A 19,659-nucleotide genomic window follows, 5' to 3' on the forward strand; every position below is an offset into this window, starting at 1 on the left:
CGGATCATATTAGTGATAACTTTCGCCAGTGTATGCTTACAACAAAAGAGTCTCTTGTGTTGTAAATCTAAAATGCCAACCTCAGGTCTTTTATAACAACAGATCAGCACATTAGGCATATGTATTTTGTTTCCTTCGGGGAGTAGCTCATCTCAGCACTACAGTAAGCCAAATCCTGATTATTTCACCTTTTTGTCGCTTTGATATACTAATCGATGCACCAATTCACTGGTAAAATAAGATAGCCAAATTCACCAAGGAAATCTAGCATCAATACCCCATAGGGCATAATAAGTATTACAAAGACATATAAATGTGGACCAATGTGAAGGATTTATTTCTGCCATGGGAACATGTTTATGTTCCACTGCTAGCACAGTTTTGAATAACCATTTGAACTAGCCTAAACTCTGCAGCAATGAACTGCTCTCATAACATCAAGGCTTAGCGCAACACTCGTCTGTAAATAATCTGATGAGTAAACTCAAATGTAGCAATAACACTTATAAACTATTTAAATCTCTTAGTCCGAAGCTTATACTCTACTATGTAGGAAAAGAAAGAGCGGGGAGTAGCAGTATGTGTATGTGTTCCTGGTTCTGAGCCAGTTTATTTGTGTATCAGTGTCTCCACGTTTCCTCCACTGTATCATTAATATGTACAAGTGTAGAGAGACAGGTACACAGCATTTCCGGAATTCATGCCATTGCAGCGTCACTTCTTGGACCTGAAGTAATCTCAGGGCTCAGCCTAGAAAGCATGGGTCCGAGCAGTTTTCCCTTTGCCCTGCCACTTTCCTCCGGAAAACCTGCTCTTTATAGGGATAAATCGGAGCAAACGTATTTCTGGAGAAACCCAGTTGATAAATTTGCTGTGATTCAGCGGTAAAGATATGGCAGGACAAGGGGAAGTCTGGAGGAGCTCTCGGTGACTGCAGTTCGTTTCTTCAACCATCCAGTACTACTTCTGCCTCCTCTTCCTGAGGACTACATTGTTTGCCTTCTTTTTTGTGCTTGCTTCCGTATCACCAACAGCCATTTCTGTGACTGTTGTCCAAGTCCTCCTCGCCTTCCTTTTCCAGACTGTACTTTATGTTCCCCAGACGTTACCTTTAGACATATATTTCCCTAGAATTCTTTTTGCTCTTATCTCCATTTCCAGGGTGTGGGCAAGAATGTACAAACAAAAATCAAAGCATCAATATGTTTTAATTGCTTGCCACTTTTAAAAAACAGCTTTTCTACACTGCCATAATCAATGTAGTCCTGAAGGAGTTGCCCTTTTATCGAGTTTTGTTTTTTCAAAAGCTAAATTCTCTGTTCAGTTGAACTTAAATATGTGTTTGAATTTGTGTAGCTGCCAGTTCATTTATATACTACGATAATGTCATGCAACATATCTTGCTTTTGTCTTCCAGAATGTCTGTTTCATTTTTCCTCAGTTTTTATACCAGTTCTTCTGTGGGTTTTCACAGCAGGTATCTCAGAAAGCTTTTCCCCCTTTATCATTAAACCAAGTTAATATTTTGAAACATGTTCTTTATTGGTCCAGTAGAATTTTAAATGTATCTTGATCAATTTATCTTGGTTTGCATGGTGTTGAATGAAAAAGTATAGCATTTTCTGGTTTAGCGGAAGCACAGATAATGAGATAAGCTCCCTGAAGCATGCAGATTTTAAGTATAACCCACAGTTGCAGTTAGCTTACAGTTCAGCATAAAAACACACACACAGCTGTGAGTAAGTGACATGACCCTAAAATCTTTAAAATTCACTGCCCTTGTGAGTAAGGTTATAAGCAGTGTTAGCTTAAAGAGCACCTGAGGGGACAGGTCTTATTTCAACCAGCTGACTACTGTCTCTTGTGCTCTTTTATTTACCTTAGATCAGTGTTTCCCAACCTTGGGCCTCCAGCTGTTTTTGAACTACAATTCCCATCATCCCTGACCACTGGTCTTGCTAGCTAGGGATGATGGGAGTTGTAGTCCAAAAACAGCTGGAGGCCCAAGGTTGGGAAACACTGCCTTAGATGACAGACAGTGACCCATAATGACTCATCGTGTGATATTTGACTTATAACAATTTCATGTTTTGAGGTGATCAAGTAACAAGACGTAGTTGTTGAACCTGTGAACTTGCCCTCAAGAGCTGACTTCATCCAGCCAAAGCTAACCTAAGCACTTCCATATCCCGTGGGATTCAATGGAAGAGGGAAGCAGGTTCTTAAACGTTCCCACTGGGAAATCAGTGTGGAACTAAGAACACTTACTATTGGTTGAATTGTGTCCTTCTGGACTAGAACAATGTGCAGCGGCGGAGGAAGACGCCCGGGCGCCTGGGGTGGTGTGCCCAGGGGCAGGGCTCACTGTGGGGCCTCCAGAGTCTGTCTGCCTCCTCCCACTGAGCCACCCTACAGCTGGGGGGGAGGCAGTGGGCGGAGCGTTTGGGCAGCACGGAGCCTGTGCACGTCCAAGCCACTGCGTCTCTCCCCGGAGAGACATGTGGCTTGGGTGCGCGGCAGGCCCCACGGTGAGTGCCGCCCGGCATTTTGTCACCCCCTCAGTGGTGACACCCGGGCTGGGCCGCATCCACCGTGCCCCCTTCCTCCGCCCCTGACAATATGACCAGTGTCCTTTTCACAGAATTTGCTAATTTGAGTTTTATCACTGGACACGCTGTTCTCCTTGAGGTGACATGTCTCCTTGGGAAACATCAGGGTTTCCCAAACTTGGGTCTTCAGCAGTGTCAGATTACCAAATAGGCAGAGTAGGTACTGGCCTTTGCGACCAATGCCTTTTAGGGGCCCTGCAACAACGGATCAAAATAATATTGATTTGATCTTGAAAGGAAAGGTCAAAGAAAAATGTATTAGGAGATAATTTGTGAGCCCCCCTCCCCCTGATTTCAACTGCAAAGGGGCCTCCATGGGGTTTAATCCAGCACTGGTCTCCAGCTATTTCTGGACTGCAATTCCCATCATCCCTGGCCACTGGTCCTGCTAGCTAGGGATGATAGGCGTTGTATCCCATTATTACATATTTTTACATGGCTGTTTATTTGTATATATTTTAAAATTTTACATATGGATGTTTTATGATGGCCTATATTTGTAATGTCTAATAAAGCTTTGGCAAAGTAAGCAGTAAATATTCCAGAAACAGCTGGATACCAAAATTTAGGAAACCCAGTGTTAACGTGAATAGAGGAGTGTGCAGTCACAGTGAATCTGGATAGCTGGGAAATACATACAGGACAGTGGACATGGCATTAAATAGGGTTACTTGCTTATTTCCCTACTTTAAATCTTTGCTATTACAGTATCGTAAAATTAAATTATAGCCGGTTAATATTATCTGTTTTTTTCCCATCTGCAGCCTTTATATGATACTGCGTATCTTACCCTGTACAATATCAGCTTCACTTCACTTCCTATCCTGCTGTATAGTCTCATGGAGCAACATGTCAGTTCAGATACACTCAAGAGAGACCCTACACTGTACAGGTTAGAGTTCATAACATTCTTTGAATAGACAGTGGTGACCAGTTAGTGCAACTCTGCTCAACCTCCCTCTTCAATGAGATGCTGAAGTAGGTCAGGGATTGGGGGGGAACTTTTGCATTCCAAAGACTGCATTATCAGTCAGGCAAATGAAGCTGTGGGGCAGCGGGGGTGGGGTGGGGGTGGGGAGAGGCTGGGGAGACTCCTGAAGACGAGTGAGAAATACAGTGGTACCTCAGGTTAAGAACTTAATTCATTCTGGAGGTCCGTTCTTAACCTGAAAGTATTCTTAACCTGAGGTAACACTTTAGCTAATGGGGCCTCCTGCTGCCGCCGCTGCGCCGCCGCTGCACGATTTCTGTTCTCATCCTGAAACAAAGCTCTTAACCTGAGGTAATATTTCTGGGTTAGTGGAGTCTGTAACCTGAAGTGTGTGTAACCCGAGGTACCACTCTACCTTGGAACAGGGCTTTTGTAGTGGGGTGTTTTGTAATTAGGAACATTTTCTTTGGTCTTTTAAGAAACAAGGGGAACGTACCGTGTAGTTTCAGTGAAAAATTACCTCGAATAGTAAAATAAACGTACCAACACCAAAATAACATTAATACAGTGGTACTTCGGGTTACAGACACTTCAGGTTACAGACGCTTCAGGTTACAGACTCCACTAACCCAGAAATAGTACCTCGGGTTAAGAACTCTGCTTCAGGATGAGAACAGAAATCACGCAGCAGCAGCGGGAGGCCCCATTAGCTAAAGTGGTACCTCAGGTTAAGAACAGTTTCAGGTTAAGAACGGACCTCCAGAACGAATTAAGTTCTTAACCTGAGGTACCACTGTACATGTGAGCCGATTCACACATTGGTCTCTTTGTGACAAAGTGCATTAAGCATTTTTTTTTTATTTGCTGCCACCACTACCATTGGATGTAGTAAGTTGTGTTCCACAGGCGACCAAGAAAGGCAGCAAGATTCGATACCTGCATCTGTTCAACGGTCACAATAGCAACACCTTCCTGCATTTCCTCATTAAGGGGTTACTGTGTAAATCTGCTTTAAATGTCTTGTGGGAAAGCATTTCTACAAAGGGACTTTTTATGGAAGTTGCCAACTTGCGTGTATGCAAAAATTGTAGCAATACCATTATACAGCATATATATAAGTGAAAATGTAAGTTAGTAGTTAATGTGTCAGATTAAGACCAGGAACACATGGGTTCAAAAAACTGTTCAGCCACAAGGCTTACTAGGCTATCTAGGGCCTATATCACTATATCTCAGCCTAACTTTCCTCACAGGGTTGAACCCAACAAGATCACGAAAGAGTAAATGACCCCAATAACGTAACTGATGCATGTCTCCTCAGGTTCAATGCTAAATGTCAAAGTAGTGTGTTTTTTAAAAAATGCCAACAACCTGAAGCTTATTTCAGTTTACAAAGACCAGCCTCTTGAAACGAAAGCAAATCTTCTGGAGACCTCTAGTGTTACGTTTTATTATTTAAAATGAGGTCAACATTCGTGACAATATTGATTCTTCCCGTCTAAAAGGACTTGGGATTATAATTGGAGAGCTTTATGGTACACCTAAGTATTGGACATCCATTTAGGAATGCAGAGAGATGCATTATTGACAGGTCACCTTTAAACACTAGAACATTCCTGTCACTTAAGAAAGCATTGTGCAATTTCACATTTCTCTATTTTAACATGTCAGAATTAATAACTTTGTCGTTATTCAGGGACGTTGCCAAGAATGCTCACCTGCGCTGGCGTGTATTCATTTACTGGACATTCTTGGGAGTATTTGATGCTGTGGTTTTTTTCTTTGGTGCCTATTTCCTGTTTGACAGCTCAACTGTGACCAGCAATGGACAGGTGAGTATCTAGTCTGATTAAAGCTGCTCTACTAACATCAAGAAATGATGTGTCAATAATCTTAAGTGTTGCTTATGCCTTTTCCCCCTTTCACTATGATCCAGTATTTCATAACTTAGCTCCCATTAAAATGGTTATTTAGAAACAGGAAAGGTTTGTGGTTTTTATGGGGTGTTTGACAGGAAAATCTAATTCTGAATGTCAAGAAGCTGTAGTAAGTTGTTATGGTACCATTAAGGAGAAAAAGTTTCTTTTATGAACCATTATATTGTTAATGTGGTTCATTTTGCCATTGATGCATATTTTATATTTTGGAATTGCTTGATTTATTCATAACTTCCATTTTAAGAAATGTACATTCAGATATCATAGTAATAAACACCATGGTTAATTTGAAAAGAACAACATACATCCATTCAAAGCATTTCTATTTGTACTTGTTAAGTGACGTTAGATATAATTTTAAGGTCCTTCTGCTTTTTATTTGCATGTTGACATTTATGTGGTCTATTTGTGTCTTGCTTTTTTTCCTTTTTTGCTACTTGCTTCTCTTCCTATCCTCAGCTAATGACAGCCAACACCCACATGGTAAGACTACTGTAGTTTTGTCATGATGTGAGTTTTCCTTTTTCCCTATCCAACTTCAATTCAGATCAGATATTTCTGTTTAAAACCCAAAGTTTAAAATTTCTGTTTATTCCCTTCCTCCTGTGCTGAAATCATAATAAAGCAGCTTTTAATTTGCATTTTAAAAGTAAAGAACTTTAGGCTACAGGTTTTTAATAATATACATATCTTGCTTCTTATAAGTGTGTACCTGCTTTTCTAGTTACTTTCTCTTCCTGCGCAGCTAATTCTTTATGTTTATTTAATTTTACACAAATTATATTAATCGATTTCTGGGTGGGCTTTTTTAAAAGTTTGGTGTTCAGAAATAAGCAAACAAATGTACTGTTTATCTGAAGTCAGCTTCGGAAAATAAATCACGGGAATGAGGTAGGTAGCAGGAAGAATATCAGAGAAGAGGAGAGGCGATGGGAAGGCAGATATCTGAGGCTTATTCCAGCTCATTCAAACTTGTACAAATTAGGGTAGACATGATTTAGTGCAGGGGTGGTGAACTGGCAGTCTGTGGACCAATTCTGGCCCATGGGATGTCCCATGTAGCTTTTAGGTGATGGGAATGCCCTCTCCATGTGCTGCAGCCCCACACCCTGCAAACCACAACTCCTTGTACTGCAATTAGGCTTGAAAACAGGCTCCTGTTGGTTGGGAACGGACCACAGCACAGTGATAGAGTATCTACACACTGCAAAGAAAGTCCAGTCCCTGGAATTTCCATGTAGGGACGGCAATGTCTCCTCTTATCCTTCTTTTTTCCAGGTTGCCCCATCTCCTCTTAGCTTCCTTGCGAGATGGGCTGACTTCCATATGCACCTTAAATAACTCTCTGTTCTTGTTTACCTGAATGTAAAGGCAGGGAGGCCAAAGATATAACCTTGGTTTGCTACATAGTCATTGCAGAATATATTCTTCATTGCATATATATTTTTTCTTCCTGTAATTGTCATGGGCACAGATTGTTACAGCTGCAGAATCAGCCTCATGCTACAAGCTCTCGTGAGGCAAGGTCATGCTCGATTATAAATAATTGGCAACCACAGGGGAGCTTAGGTTGTTTGTGGTGATGCAGGAAAAGCAGTTTAAGACTTAAGATGTTTGCATACTCTTTACGGATGCTTACCTATTTAAATAATTATAAAAGGGTTATCAGCTAATATGCTTCTCTTTAGGAAATGTAGGAATACAGAATATTTTCTCATAGTAACACACCTAGGCTACGAAAGGAGTGGGGTCAGTAATAAATTCAAGACCCATCAGTATTCTTACATTTCAAAGCCTAAAGAAGTTTTCAGCTGACTCCTGATAGTTTCAGGTGGCTGTGGTTCCTAATATTGTAATAAAAGCAATAAAAGGCAAATAACAAAGGAATTGTCACCTTTAAGTTGTTGTTTTTTTCAAGTTTCTCCAAGTTTTTCCAAGTAACTAAATATGTTAACTAGAAAGTCAAATTTTAATCTTTGCTTACAGTTATAATGGATATTATTATATTAACTGACAACAGTTTGGAGCCCTAACTTATAAATAATAATACATATAATGTGATGGAACAATTTACAGTGGTTAATTAAATAACTGAACAGTTTGTCTACAAGATTCAGGATCATCTTTATACTTCTTCCATCAGCACTTAATAATATGACTCTTTTTTTTCTAACAGTGAAGGTCATGGAAAGAAGTAATAAGCTTCAACTTCTAGGCAGTCGGTTAATTTTCATGTCAATCAATAGGAATTACATATAATTCATTTTCCTAAATGGAGTGAATGGCAACTAGCTGGCGAATGTCTGTTGTGGAATAATTTATCCCAAATGTGTAGAACTTTCAGCCATCGAAAACATTGTTACAGGCTATAAAAAGACTGGACTCTCCCTACCCTGGTTCTACCCTAGCAAATATGTGTTCTTACTGATTTCCTGTTCTTCCAACTATCTTGGATATTCTGGGTTTAACAAGTGGAATGGCACAATCTGGTGGCATTTCTCTTTACCTGTGTGTCTTCCATGTAGCCAGCTAAAGTGCTCAGGTCTTTTCTCAATCAAAGGTAGGACAGGGTAGTCAGGAGATAGCTTGGATATAATTGTGTTTGGCTATGGCTATGCGCTTCAGGATATTACAAGTAGGTCCTACTGATAATAATGCACTGTTATTGTTACTGGGTATTGTTGTTTATTTAACTTAAGTAAATAAAAGAAAACACGGCACAGTACCTCATCACATCTCAAGTTTTCAAAGCTCTTTCTATATGTTACAGCAACCCTTTAAGGCTGGACTGTATGATTGTCCCTGTGTTACAAATCTAGTTGCCACCTTTTTGCGTTATTTTTTGAAGTTAGCATCAGGGGTACACCCTGGCCTAGTTGTCCTAGAATGTTCTATAGCAGGCATCAAGTTATCTTGATAAGATAGTTGTTGTTTAGTCGATTAGTCATGTCCGACTCTTTGTGACCCCATGGACCAGAGCACGCCAGGCATTCCTGTCTTCCACCGTCTCTTGCAGTTTGGTCAAACTCATGTTGGTAGCTTCAAGAACACTGTCCACCACCTCATCCTCTGTCGTCCTCTTCTCCTTGGACCCTCAATCTTTCCCAACATCAGGGTCTTTTCCAGGGAGTCTTCTCTTCTCATGAGGTGGCCAAAGTATTGGAGCCTCAGCTTCAGGATCTGTCCTTCCAGTGAGTACTCAGGGCTGATTTCCTTCAGAATGGAGAGGTTTGATCTTCTTGCAGTCCATGGGACTCTCAAGAGTCTCCTCCAGCACTATAATTCAAAAGCATCAATTCTTCGGCGATCAGCCTTCTTTATGGTCCAGCTCTCACTGTAAAAGTGGGAAGGGGGAAGGGAAGATCAGCTTGTGTGATGGAGTTTGATTTTGTTAGTCCTGTTTTCGTGGCTTTTTACAAAACCGGAATGTCTCATAGTTTTATAGTCAAGAAGGATGTACAGCCACAAAATAGAATTTTTCTTGTCCCTAGCATTAAAATACCTACGCAATGATAAATACTGCGTTTTTGTTTGTTTTTATTATAACACTTTTACCTTGTGAGATCTGTGTTATATGCAAATTTAGTTTCCTCTAATATAGAAATTAGACTAATTTTATTTTTATTCATTACACAAAACACCAGCTTTGTGAGCCTTAGCTTGTTATAAATACAGGATTTTGAATAATAAGGCATGATTTTGTGGCTTATATTCACTTTTAAAATGTTGACTCTTGTCATTATCAGCCACCAACCTTTTGATAACACCATGAAAAATAGAAGTAACTGAACTTAAATGATTGCCTTTTGCTTAGCAGAATGCTTTGGCTTAGCTTATTCAGTAAACAGAAATTTCCTGAGATTTCATCCTGCACCCTTGTCCGTTTCTAATTTCAGTTTCTAGTTCTTTCCACTTTTTGATGCTAATAGTACTATAGAAACTTTCTGGAAAAGGCAAGGTTTTGGAAGATTAAATGTGAAAAGTCTGCTTGCCCAATTACTCCCAATTTTTACCTTCTCACTTTGGCCCCCATACTACATCCTAGAGGGACCCGTGGCCCTCAGGTAGAGTAGAGCTCTTACATGAGTGTAATTCCATTTGTGGTTTCTGGATCCAACTCTGTGGTTGAACAAAAGAGGTTGTGTTGGAATTGGCGGCCCATGAAATTGTATGAAATTTGTATAATTGCAGTTGTATAAGACTGCAGTCTAAACTTTCCCCCACTTTTTATTTATTTGTTTGAAGTATTTTTTATTGAATTTTATCCATACCACCCAGATAACAAAAGAGAACCTCACGAGACAAGCACATCATGACTATACAATAAAAATGTCCGTTGCTCCCCTTTGTTGTTATAGCAGAATGATTGTTCTCTTCATCTCATTTTTTTAAAAAGTCTGTAGTGTTTAAGATGCTTTCAGCAAGACATCTAGTGGAGAGCAAATGGTAAGAGTATTCTGAAGATGATGAAGGTGCAAGGGAGAATATATTAGTGGCACATTCACTATGCTTATGCTTCTTGCTATTTGAAAAAAAATGGGACCTCTGGCAAACAGGTTGCAGTGTAGAGTGTTCCTCTTCAGGTTTTCCCCTGCATTCCCCTTCCATGTGGTTTTCTGCCCCCTCCCCGCAGTCAATCAGCATTCTGTATCCACTAAGTATACTCAGGAGCCATCATCCCCTCCACCCAATGTTAGGATTCCTGTCCCCTCCCCATTTTTTATGTCTACAAACCTCAGAGTTTCTGCGAGCCTATGACTCCCTCTGTCTTGTGCATAGATGAGGCCATTTTGGCTACCTGAAAATCTCCCCTTGAATAATTGGGTTAATTCCCAGGAAAGTTTTAAATGTGTACACTTCCACATTTTTCGTGCATTACACAATACTAAACGAAACTCGCTATACTAGACTGTATAACCTGAAACTTCTTTTTCTTATGAATGTTTTCCTCATAGATGTTTGGAAATTGGACCTTTGGAACACTGGTATTCACTGTGCTGGTATTCACTGTTACCTTGAAGGTATGATCTCCTACATGTGTGTTGAAACCAAATTGGCACCACTTCCTGAAGCACGTTCCAATATGGAGGAAGGCTAAAAAAATTGGGGCTTCCTTCCTTGTTCCTAAACGGCCTCGGCCCAGTATACCTGAAGGAGCATCTCCACCCCCATTGTTCTGCCTGGACACTGAGGTCCAGCACCAAGGGCCTTCTGGCGGTTCCCTCGCTGCGAGAAGCCAAGTTACAGGGAATCAGGCAGAGGGCCTTCTCGGTAGTGGCACCCGCCCTGTGGAACACCCTCCCACCAGATGTCAAAGAGAAAAACATCTACCAAACTTTTAGAAGACATCTGAAGGCAGCCCTGTTTAGGGAAGCTTTTAATGTTTAATAGACTATTGTATTTTAATATTTTGTTGGAAGCCGCCCAGAGTGGCTGGGGAAACCCAATCAGATGGGCATGGTATTATTATTATTATTATTATTATTATTATTATTATTTATTCAGAAAAAGACGGAGGTTTATAAGCTTATGGATTGTATGGAAAACTGAATAGAGAAAGGTTCTTTCCCCTTCCTTCTCTTATAATAGCGGAATTTGAAAATATCCAGTGAAATATATTGGCAGTCACTTCAGGACAAAAAGAAATATGGGTGAATGAATGGGAAAAGCCCATCAAAACAAAAATGTTTTCAGTTGTTTTCAGAAAGTACAAGTAGTGGTTGCTTGTCATTCTGTGAGAGAAATGCTGTTCCATAGGGGCAGCCACAGAGAAAGCCCTGCTCTGCACTACTGTGGAGCAGGCTTCTGATATTTTAGAGACTTGGGGGGGGGGAAACCCCTCTCCTGCTGAATACACTGACATAGTGAGTAAATAAGGGATAAGGTGGTCTCTCAAGTAATCTGCTCCAAGGCTGTATGGAGCCTGGTACGTTAGCACCAAAACTTTAATCTTGGCCTGGTAGCAGATTGGCAGTAGTCTTCCCTCATAATCATTCTAGCTACCATGTTCTGTACTAGCTGCAGCCTTCAGACCAACCTCAAAGGTAGCCCCACAAAGTGAGCATTGCAGAAATCCAACCTTGAAGTTACCAATATGTGGGAAATTGTTGTGAAGCCACCCTGATCCAGGAACAGCTGCCATTGTCTTCCAGCTGAAGATGGTAGAAAGCTTTCCTAGCCATTGAGGTCCACTGCAACTCCAGTGACCGAGTTGGGTCTGGTAGCCCTCCCAGACTTTGTGCCTTCTCTATCAGGCAGAGTGTGACACCATGCAATTAATGATACTAAGGAACTTGGTGGACTTATGGGCTGGAGACGTGTCTGTTCTGTCCTATTCCCTTGAATAAGGATGGTTTGGAACATTTACAGTAGCTAGTGCAGAATGAGGTGTCCCACCTATTGACAGGTGTGGACCAGATTTTGTGTATCTCCCCTGTACTTCAAAGCCCTAAATAGAAGGAGAGAGCTTTCTGTATGTGTTTGGCTGGGTCACTGCAGAAAGCAGAATTCTGGATTAGACCTTTGGACTGATCTAGCAGTTCTCTTCTTATTTCCCCCTGTCCTTGTTTCTCAGAAATATCTTCTCTCCACAGAGAATCTCGATAAAAGCAGCCACCTGCCTTAACCCATCTGCTTGAATAGCTTGTGGTGCACTTTTAGTTACTGTTGAATAAAGAACCAGCCCCTTGGGACTTGTTACTTATTGCACAAGAAACAGTCAATGTGTATTTCTACCAGGGCTTGATTTGAGGCAAGGTTCAGCCTATGGCCTGCTTTTCATTCATATGAACTACATGTGAAAACAAAAACACCTCTTAGCATTTGTTCTTACCAGCTTCTATGCATATATAATTATAAGACAGAGCTGTTCCACCTGGCTTTTGGTCAGGGCGCAGCCTGACTCCCTCCTTTGGCAATCTTTACAAAACTTTAGTTTATGGTTGCCATCGATTTTGATTTTAATTACTTTTTATAATGTTTTTATAATGTTGTACTGTTTTAGTGTTGTTAGCCGCCCTGAGCCCGGCTTCGGCTGGGGAGGGCGGGATATAAATAAAATTTATTATTATTATTATTATTATTATTATTATTATTATTAAAGAGTAGAACTATCTGGCCAAAGCAGCATTGTGTAGTTTCCAGGCAAACTTAATTCTGGCACATTTTGCTTAGGAAAAAAACTGATTGATACTTCTCTCAATGGATGGATTATGGTCCCAAAATTGTTTTACGTAAGTGACACTTGAGAATTGAATTAAAGAAGAGCCATAGTTCAGTGGTAGAACATCAGCTTTGCTTGCATAAAAGCCCTGATTCAGTCTTTGGAATAGCCAGGTAGGGCTAAGAATGTCTCTGTCTGAAACCCTGGAGAGCCTTACTTAGAACGCCGTGAAAGGAAGTCTGTTCCTAGCATATAAAGGAGATTGTCAGCTTTGTTGACTTGTTTAAGAGTTAATTTTCAGTGGTTGCCCATCACATTTGTTTTGTAAGTTTAAAGGTTATAGGAGGTACATGTCATGTCGGGTCCAGCATGTTAAATGTATGTGTGAAACTGAATACTCACATATTCATATTGCCATCTATCCTCAGGCGATGATCTAAATATATATATATATATACATTTTTACAGCTTGCACTGGATACACACTACTGGACTTGGATCAATCACTTTGTGATCTGGGGATCACTGCTTTTCTACATTGTCTTTTCCCTTCTCTGGGGAGGGATCATCTGGTAAGAAACACCTGTGAAGCATAATTGAAAATGCCACTTCTGGAATCGCATACAAGGGACGGCAGACTATTTATTTATGTTAAAATATTAATAACCCACACTTCCCAAGCCACAATGCCTCTAATCTGCCTCTGCTGTCTGAGACAATATACTTCTTAATTCCAGTTGCTGAGAATCACAAGGGGGCAGAGGGCTGTTGGACTTAGGTTCTGCTTTCGGCTGACCAGGCCGGCCACTGAGAACAGCAGGCTGGACTAGCTAGGCTTGACCCAGAAGACTCTTCTCTTAATGCAAAGAGAAATTTTATGAAACACTAATACCTTGAACCTAGCCACAATTTGACAGTGAGGTAAGAATAAGAATAAGAATGGTCGCCGAGACCATATAACACCGGTCCTGAAAGACCTACATTGGCTCCCAGTACATTTCTGAGCACAATTCAAAGTGTTGGTGCTGACCTGTAAAGCCCTAAATGGCCTCAGTCCTGTATACCTGAAGGAGTGTCTCCACCCCCATCGTTCAGCCCGGACACTGAGATTCAGCTCCAAGGCCCTTCTGGTGGTCCTCTTTACTGCAACAAGTGAGGTTACAGGGAACCAGGCAGAGGGCCTTCTTGGTGGTGGCGCCCGCCCTGTGGAACGCCCTCCCATCAGATGTCAAGGAAATAAACAACTCTATGACTTTTAGAAGGCATCTGAAGGCAGCCCTGTTTAGGGAAGTTTTTAATGTTTGATGTTTTATCGTGTTTTTAATATTCTGGGTGCTGCCCAGAGTGGCTGGGGAAACCCAACCAGATGAGTAGGGTATAAATAAATAAACATTATTATTATTATTATTATTATTGCATGCTGAAACCATCTATATTTTGAGTTCGACTTCATTTATCCACCATGGTTGTGTTCTGTTTTTCTTCTGCCCAATTAGGCCTTTTCTCAATTACCAGAGGATGTACTATGTGTTCATGCAAATGTTGTCTAGCGGTCCTGCATGGCTGGGTATTATTATGCTCATAACGGTGAGCCTTCTTCCAGATGTTCTGAAGAAAATATTATGCAGGCAATTATGGCCTACAGCAACAGAAAGAATCCAGGTAAACATCCCATAGTCTTGATAATTAATGATGGAAGTCTAATCTTAGATTTATAGCCCAATCTCAGAGAAGTCTGCTCAGTTCCACCGAGGTCAAAAGGGACTTATTTTTCCAAGCAAGTGTGGCTGGATTTGCACGCTTAAGGTTAGTACTAGTGCCCCGCTGAAAATCTGCCCTCTAAGTCTCTTTTCCTCACCACCAAAATGGCTTCCATTTTTCTCTCGCGTTTTCAGAATTATTTATAATTCCAGTGAGTTCTGGTGTGAGCATACCTGATGGTTGTGAGGTGGCCAAGGGTGGTGTGTGAGGTTTGCTTTCCAATAAATTTGTATTTATTTATTTTACTCAGTTTATATCCTGCCCCCCATAAAAAACCATTTCACTAGCATGCTGCTGCATGCTTCCAGATACGAAAAAGCCCCAGGATATGAGTTAATACAGACATACACAGACATTTAAAACTCACATAACCTCCGTTCTAAAACAGCTGCACTGGTTTGTTTCCAGTCCGAATTTAGGGTGCTCACATTAGTGTTTAAAAGCCCTAAATGTCTTAGCTTTCAAATGTCTGAAAGACAATCTCCTTCTCTACAGATGCCCTATTCAGATTAGCAGAGGTGTGGGCCACATGACAGTGAAAGAGGTCTTTTCCTTGTAGCAGCCTCTAAGCTGTGCTATTCCCAACCCCACCCCCACAAACACATAGAGGTGCACCTAACACTGTGCAGGCACCCTAATTTTCCGATTGTAAATTGCTTAACTGATTTTACTGTATTTTCATATCATTGTAACCCACCTTGGATAGGTGGATAAGAAAGTATAATAGTTTAAGTATCTGGGAAACATTCAAGTTCAATCACAGATACAGGGCTATTTGTTAATTTTTTAATACCCCCCCCAAGTCCCTTTTCTGTTACTTTCAGTGGCACAAAACAACACGAAACTGTTCAGCAGCCTGTTAGTTAACTTATAATGGTAACCTATGCAAATTAGCATTGATAGCTTCAGCTCCCTCCTTCCAAACAACTCCGCTAAGTTTTATATCCTACATTTATGTATCGCTTTATTGCCCATTATATTTGAAGAAGCTTTCAATCTAGAATACTGGCTTAGAATATAATAAACATGATTAAAAAATGAGAGGAAGTAAATTCAGGTATGCAAAGTATTTTTAGTCAAAATAAATAAAAAATCATTCATTAAAGATAATAACTGGAACCATCAGTACAATTTACTACATTGTCAATTTAGAAATTATAGTGAACATTGAATGATAATGTGTGCTGCATGTTTAAGTAGAACACTGAAGCTGCTTGTTTCTGAAGCCTAGTTTCTAGAAAGATTGTCCTGAAATTTCAACAGATGCTTTTCTTATTAAAGACATTGTTTAATGAAAACTGCATCATATTTCTGTTAGCAATATTTCATCTCTTTCATTAATCTGTTGTTTCTTTAATTCCCTCTGTTTGATGAATAGCTAAAAATATTCTTGAATTTCAAATATCTGTGTAGATACATGATGAAGCGTCTAATTAGTTTCATACACCTGTGGCTTCTCTCCTTGTGTCGATAATTTGAAAATTTGAAAGTCTACCTGGTTTGGGCACTATTCTCACTTACCACTTCCTTATGTGCTGTGGGAGAAAATAAAATCACTCACCAAGTGCTCCTGTTCTAGCAGAATTTAGATACCCCTTTCCTGAATAAACTGTAGCCCTTGAGTAGGATGTACACATGTAAAATCCAACTTGCATGGTCCTAAATCAAGCAGATAATTCCTGGGCTTTTGAAGAGGAAATCAATTGCACAATTTGCATTTATATACATTGGGTTTAGCCTATTCAATTTGCATGCATCTCTAGTGGTGTTGGAGGCAAGGCAGACATACCTGACTGCTGGGTTGGGGTTGAAAGATGCAATTCCATTCCTCTGCTGTGTATAAAGAGAGGTAGGAGAGAATTTCATCTGGACTAGGCCAATTAATTGTTCGCAAAGACTTGAAGATACAAAGTTTTTGCAGCACTGAAACAAACACCGCCATCAGTTAGCCGGTGGTTATACATAGTAAATAAATTGCAAGCCAGGATGTTTAAGATTAGTAGGCTTGCCATACGTCAGGAAAATTCCTGACATGTCCTTTATGGAAAAAGAAACAGCTCTGAAAGCTAAAAATCACTAGCTCAACAACTTTGTGGGTGTCAGAAATTTTACTTTTTGAAATATGGCGACCCTAAGATCAGAGTTCTTAGCCAGATTAAAATACCAGTATTTGGAGAGGGTTTGGGGGGCAAGGGAACGTATTCTGATAGCAAAATTTGGGATAAATGTTTCCATGCTATTCAGTAGTAGCAGACAACATGGTGGACCACAGCCACTCGCTTGGACTTCAATCCTCTGTGTCACTGCTACCTACCAACACAATACGAACACACTGGTGGTGTAAATCTGCCACTCCCACTGGTGTATTTGCACCATTCTGACCTTGCCCCTTCACCTCCTGAATATCATTGCATTTCTCCAAAGCAGCCTGACTTGCAAGGCAAAAACCTGACACTGGAATTTAAGCAAAAATGTAATTCCAGATATAGTTGCAAGGTGAACCATGGCTGTTCAGCAGAAGCCACTGGATCAGTCTATGTGTTACTTTATTTTAACATGTTCACCAAATTTGCCCTGCCAAAATCATCCCCACCCAGTATTGAATGCCTTGAGTGAGTTGCCTTCTTGTTAATCCCCAGCTGATGATTTTAAAGAGATCATCAATATTTAGATATTATGTAAAAGAAGTATTATGCTCGCCTGTATAATCCACATCGTACTGACTCTTATGTAATAATCTGAATGACCTAATTTTTAGTAATCATAACTGGACCATGGGAATAGCTTGAAGTTCAAAGCGAAGAACCAAATTAGCGTACTGTAGCCTGTAAAAAAATTACAGGAATAGTATGGAAATAATTCAGTACGATTAGGAAGCTGAACAATCCCTTAGCATTTTGACAGTTGCCCTTAGAGTTATGGTAGTCACCTAACAGAAGCTGGTAAAAACTATTAACACACTGGATGTCTACTTGAGCAAGACATCTAGAAAAGGGCATAGCAAGGGAACTAGGTGCTGTGATTTTAAGCAGTCTGGTATTGCAAGTTTTAAGTGACAACTCTAATGGGTGGAATAAGAACTGTCTAGTATTTCCTTCCTAGGCAACTTGTTGCTTGTATTTGTAATATGCACTAGAAAGCCTTTAGCATTTAATCAGATTTATTCCTTGTGTTTCTTCTCTTCCCTCTCCCAATACGCTCCTGTCTTCCAACCTCCTTTTCCTAAATCACTGCTACCTTGCTTTAAACTGTAAATGATGTACACGGGTACTTTCTTCAACCTTCTGGGGGAAATCAGACTAAACATCAGTGCCTTTCTGTTGAGCAGTCCACCATCTTTATGCTTTCTCAGACTTCAAGCAGTCTAAGTTTCTAATGGAGCAAAAGGTGATTTTCCCCCCTGCCTTTCTGCATGCTTGGCCATTTCGTTCAGAGGACTTTAGAAAGTGTGTCCACAGTTCATATGATGTTAGTCATACTTCATATCCAAACTGTACGTTAAACCTCTTGGTACTTACAACATGTTCTGTCGACATCCCCTCTCTTCGCTTTTCTAAAAGTATCTGTATACCATAAATAGTTATGTGCACTTTACTTGTCATTCTTTGTATGTGAAGAGCATAATATGCATTGCAGGAACTGTCCATTTTAAGTAATGGTGGTTCTTGATAGATCAATGCACATTGTGTTTGCATTGTGAGTTGCACGCACCTCAGTGGACTGTTTCTCAGACACAAGTGTGATGGGAGCTCCTGAGCAATTGGGTAGTTCAGATGTACACAAGTCTGGTTAGATCTTGAGGCTTGTGCACACCATCCTCTCCTTACACATGCCATTTTGCTGTTTTATTTCCTGGTCTGAGGCAAACCAAAGTTTGAGACTTCATTCACACCTGCAAACTATGGTTTGTGCTTTTCCTGCAAACCCAGATCAGAAACCAGGGTAGTTTGTACATGACCTGGTTTGAACTTAGAAATTTAACTGTATTCTTCAGCTTTTCCCTTTCCATTTTAACAAACTCCCAATTCATTGTGTTTCTCGCTTTATATTCAGCTGTCACCTCTGTATGTGGTGAGCAAGATCACTGTTTCATGACTCTTCAGGGTGTTTTTTTTTTATTAAAAAAACCCTGACTTTTTAAAGTCTTCTTTTGCTGTTGGTGTTTTCAGAATGTTTAATATTGATATTTGTGCAAACTGCTTTGGGATGTTATAATCAATGAATCTGCAAAAGCTTTGGAGGAATCTGTCTCTTTTGGTAAACTACAAGCCAAATCTTGTTTCTGTTTTCTGTTTCAAGAGTCATGACCCCAGTCACAATATTCATCTAATTTGAATATTTAGCTGGTGATAAGGCGGGCATTCTTTCATTCCAGCGTATGCCTACTATACATAATTATCTTTATTTTGAATTACAGATTTGTTTTTATGTGTTAACTTTTCTGCTTAATTCTTCTTTCCTCCTTTTTAACATTAAGACTCTTAGTGTAAACTTGATGCCAGTTTCAAACTTTCATACTTGAAGAACACTGAATTGCTATACAATTTCCTCATTTACATGAATCTGCTAAAAACCTAAAAACCTCTTCCTTTAATTAAAATGTCAAGCAGTAAATATGAAACAATGTGATAAGAGTTTAAATCCTGTGATGGTGGTAGTTAAATGATACATATAGGGTGACCTTCATATTGGCCTTTACATGGACATATTAGAAGATTACCTGCTACTTAAGAAGTTAACTTCTCCAGAAGTAGAACGGGACAGTCCATTTGCAACTGGATCAAATGTTGTAGGACTTTAAGGCTGTTGCAAACAATAATCTCAAATGCACTTTCCCCCCATTTCCACTGTAAATAGGACACGGAGGGTCTGAAATAATATACATCTGCTAGTAAACTCTAATACAATAACTGCTTCTTGTTCGTTTGTTCATTTCTTATTAACAGTGTTGATGATTTGGCATATGTTAGCCATCCTAACACTGCACTTGTTATTTTCCTCTCCAATACCGCGAGATGTCCATATTGAGCAATAGTCTCAGTGTTTTTCCTCATCCTTGCAGAAGAGTACGAAACATAAAACTGCCCTTAATGCACTGGCGAACAACGATGGGCCACTCCTTGAAGGACCCCTTTCTGCTTCCGAGGCATAATTAGATCATTGATAGGTAACAGTATTGCACGTGTTACCGTTTGGTAATTTCTGTTGGTGTGCTGTGGTGTTTTCAAAGAGAAAACTTCTTCCTCCAGAGTTTTTGCT

The 19,659-nt window shown here is 40.1% G+C and overlaps 1 protein-coding gene across 5 annotated transcripts in view; it reads left to right on the forward strand.

Moving 5' to 3' along the window:
• Nucleotides 1-19,659, forward strand: part of ATP11A (ATPase phospholipid transporting 11A) — a 104,457-nt gene that overhangs the window by 79,099 nt on the left and 5,699 nt on the right. For 2 of the 5 annotated variants that reach the window (XM_083735228.1, XM_083735229.1), the window contains exons 23-29: nucleotides 1,418-1,477; nucleotides 3,374-3,501; nucleotides 5,237-5,372; nucleotides 10,433-10,498; nucleotides 13,108-13,211; nucleotides 14,136-14,301; nucleotides 19,463-19,567. In XM_083735228.1, the coding sequence (XP_083591354.1) occupies nucleotides 1,418-1,477; nucleotides 3,374-3,501; nucleotides 5,237-5,372; nucleotides 10,433-10,498; nucleotides 13,108-13,211; nucleotides 14,136-14,301; nucleotides 19,463-19,552 (750 nt within the window). In that variant the 3' untranslated portion in view covers nucleotides 19,553-19,567. Of the gene's footprint in view, nucleotides 1-1,417; nucleotides 1,478-3,373; nucleotides 3,502-5,236; nucleotides 5,373-10,432; nucleotides 10,499-13,107; nucleotides 13,212-14,135; nucleotides 14,302-17,698; nucleotides 17,788-19,462; nucleotides 19,568-19,659 lie in introns of all 5 variants that reach the window. The other 3 variants (XM_083735226.1, XM_083735227.1, XM_083735230.1) reach the window with 2 other exon arrangements.

This window comes from Podarcis gaigeae (genome assembly GCF_964106915.1).
Source record: "Podarcis gaigeae genome assembly, chromosome: 4".
Lineage (NCBI taxonomy): Eukaryota > Metazoa > Chordata > Lepidosauria > Squamata > Lacertidae > Podarcis > Podarcis gaigeae.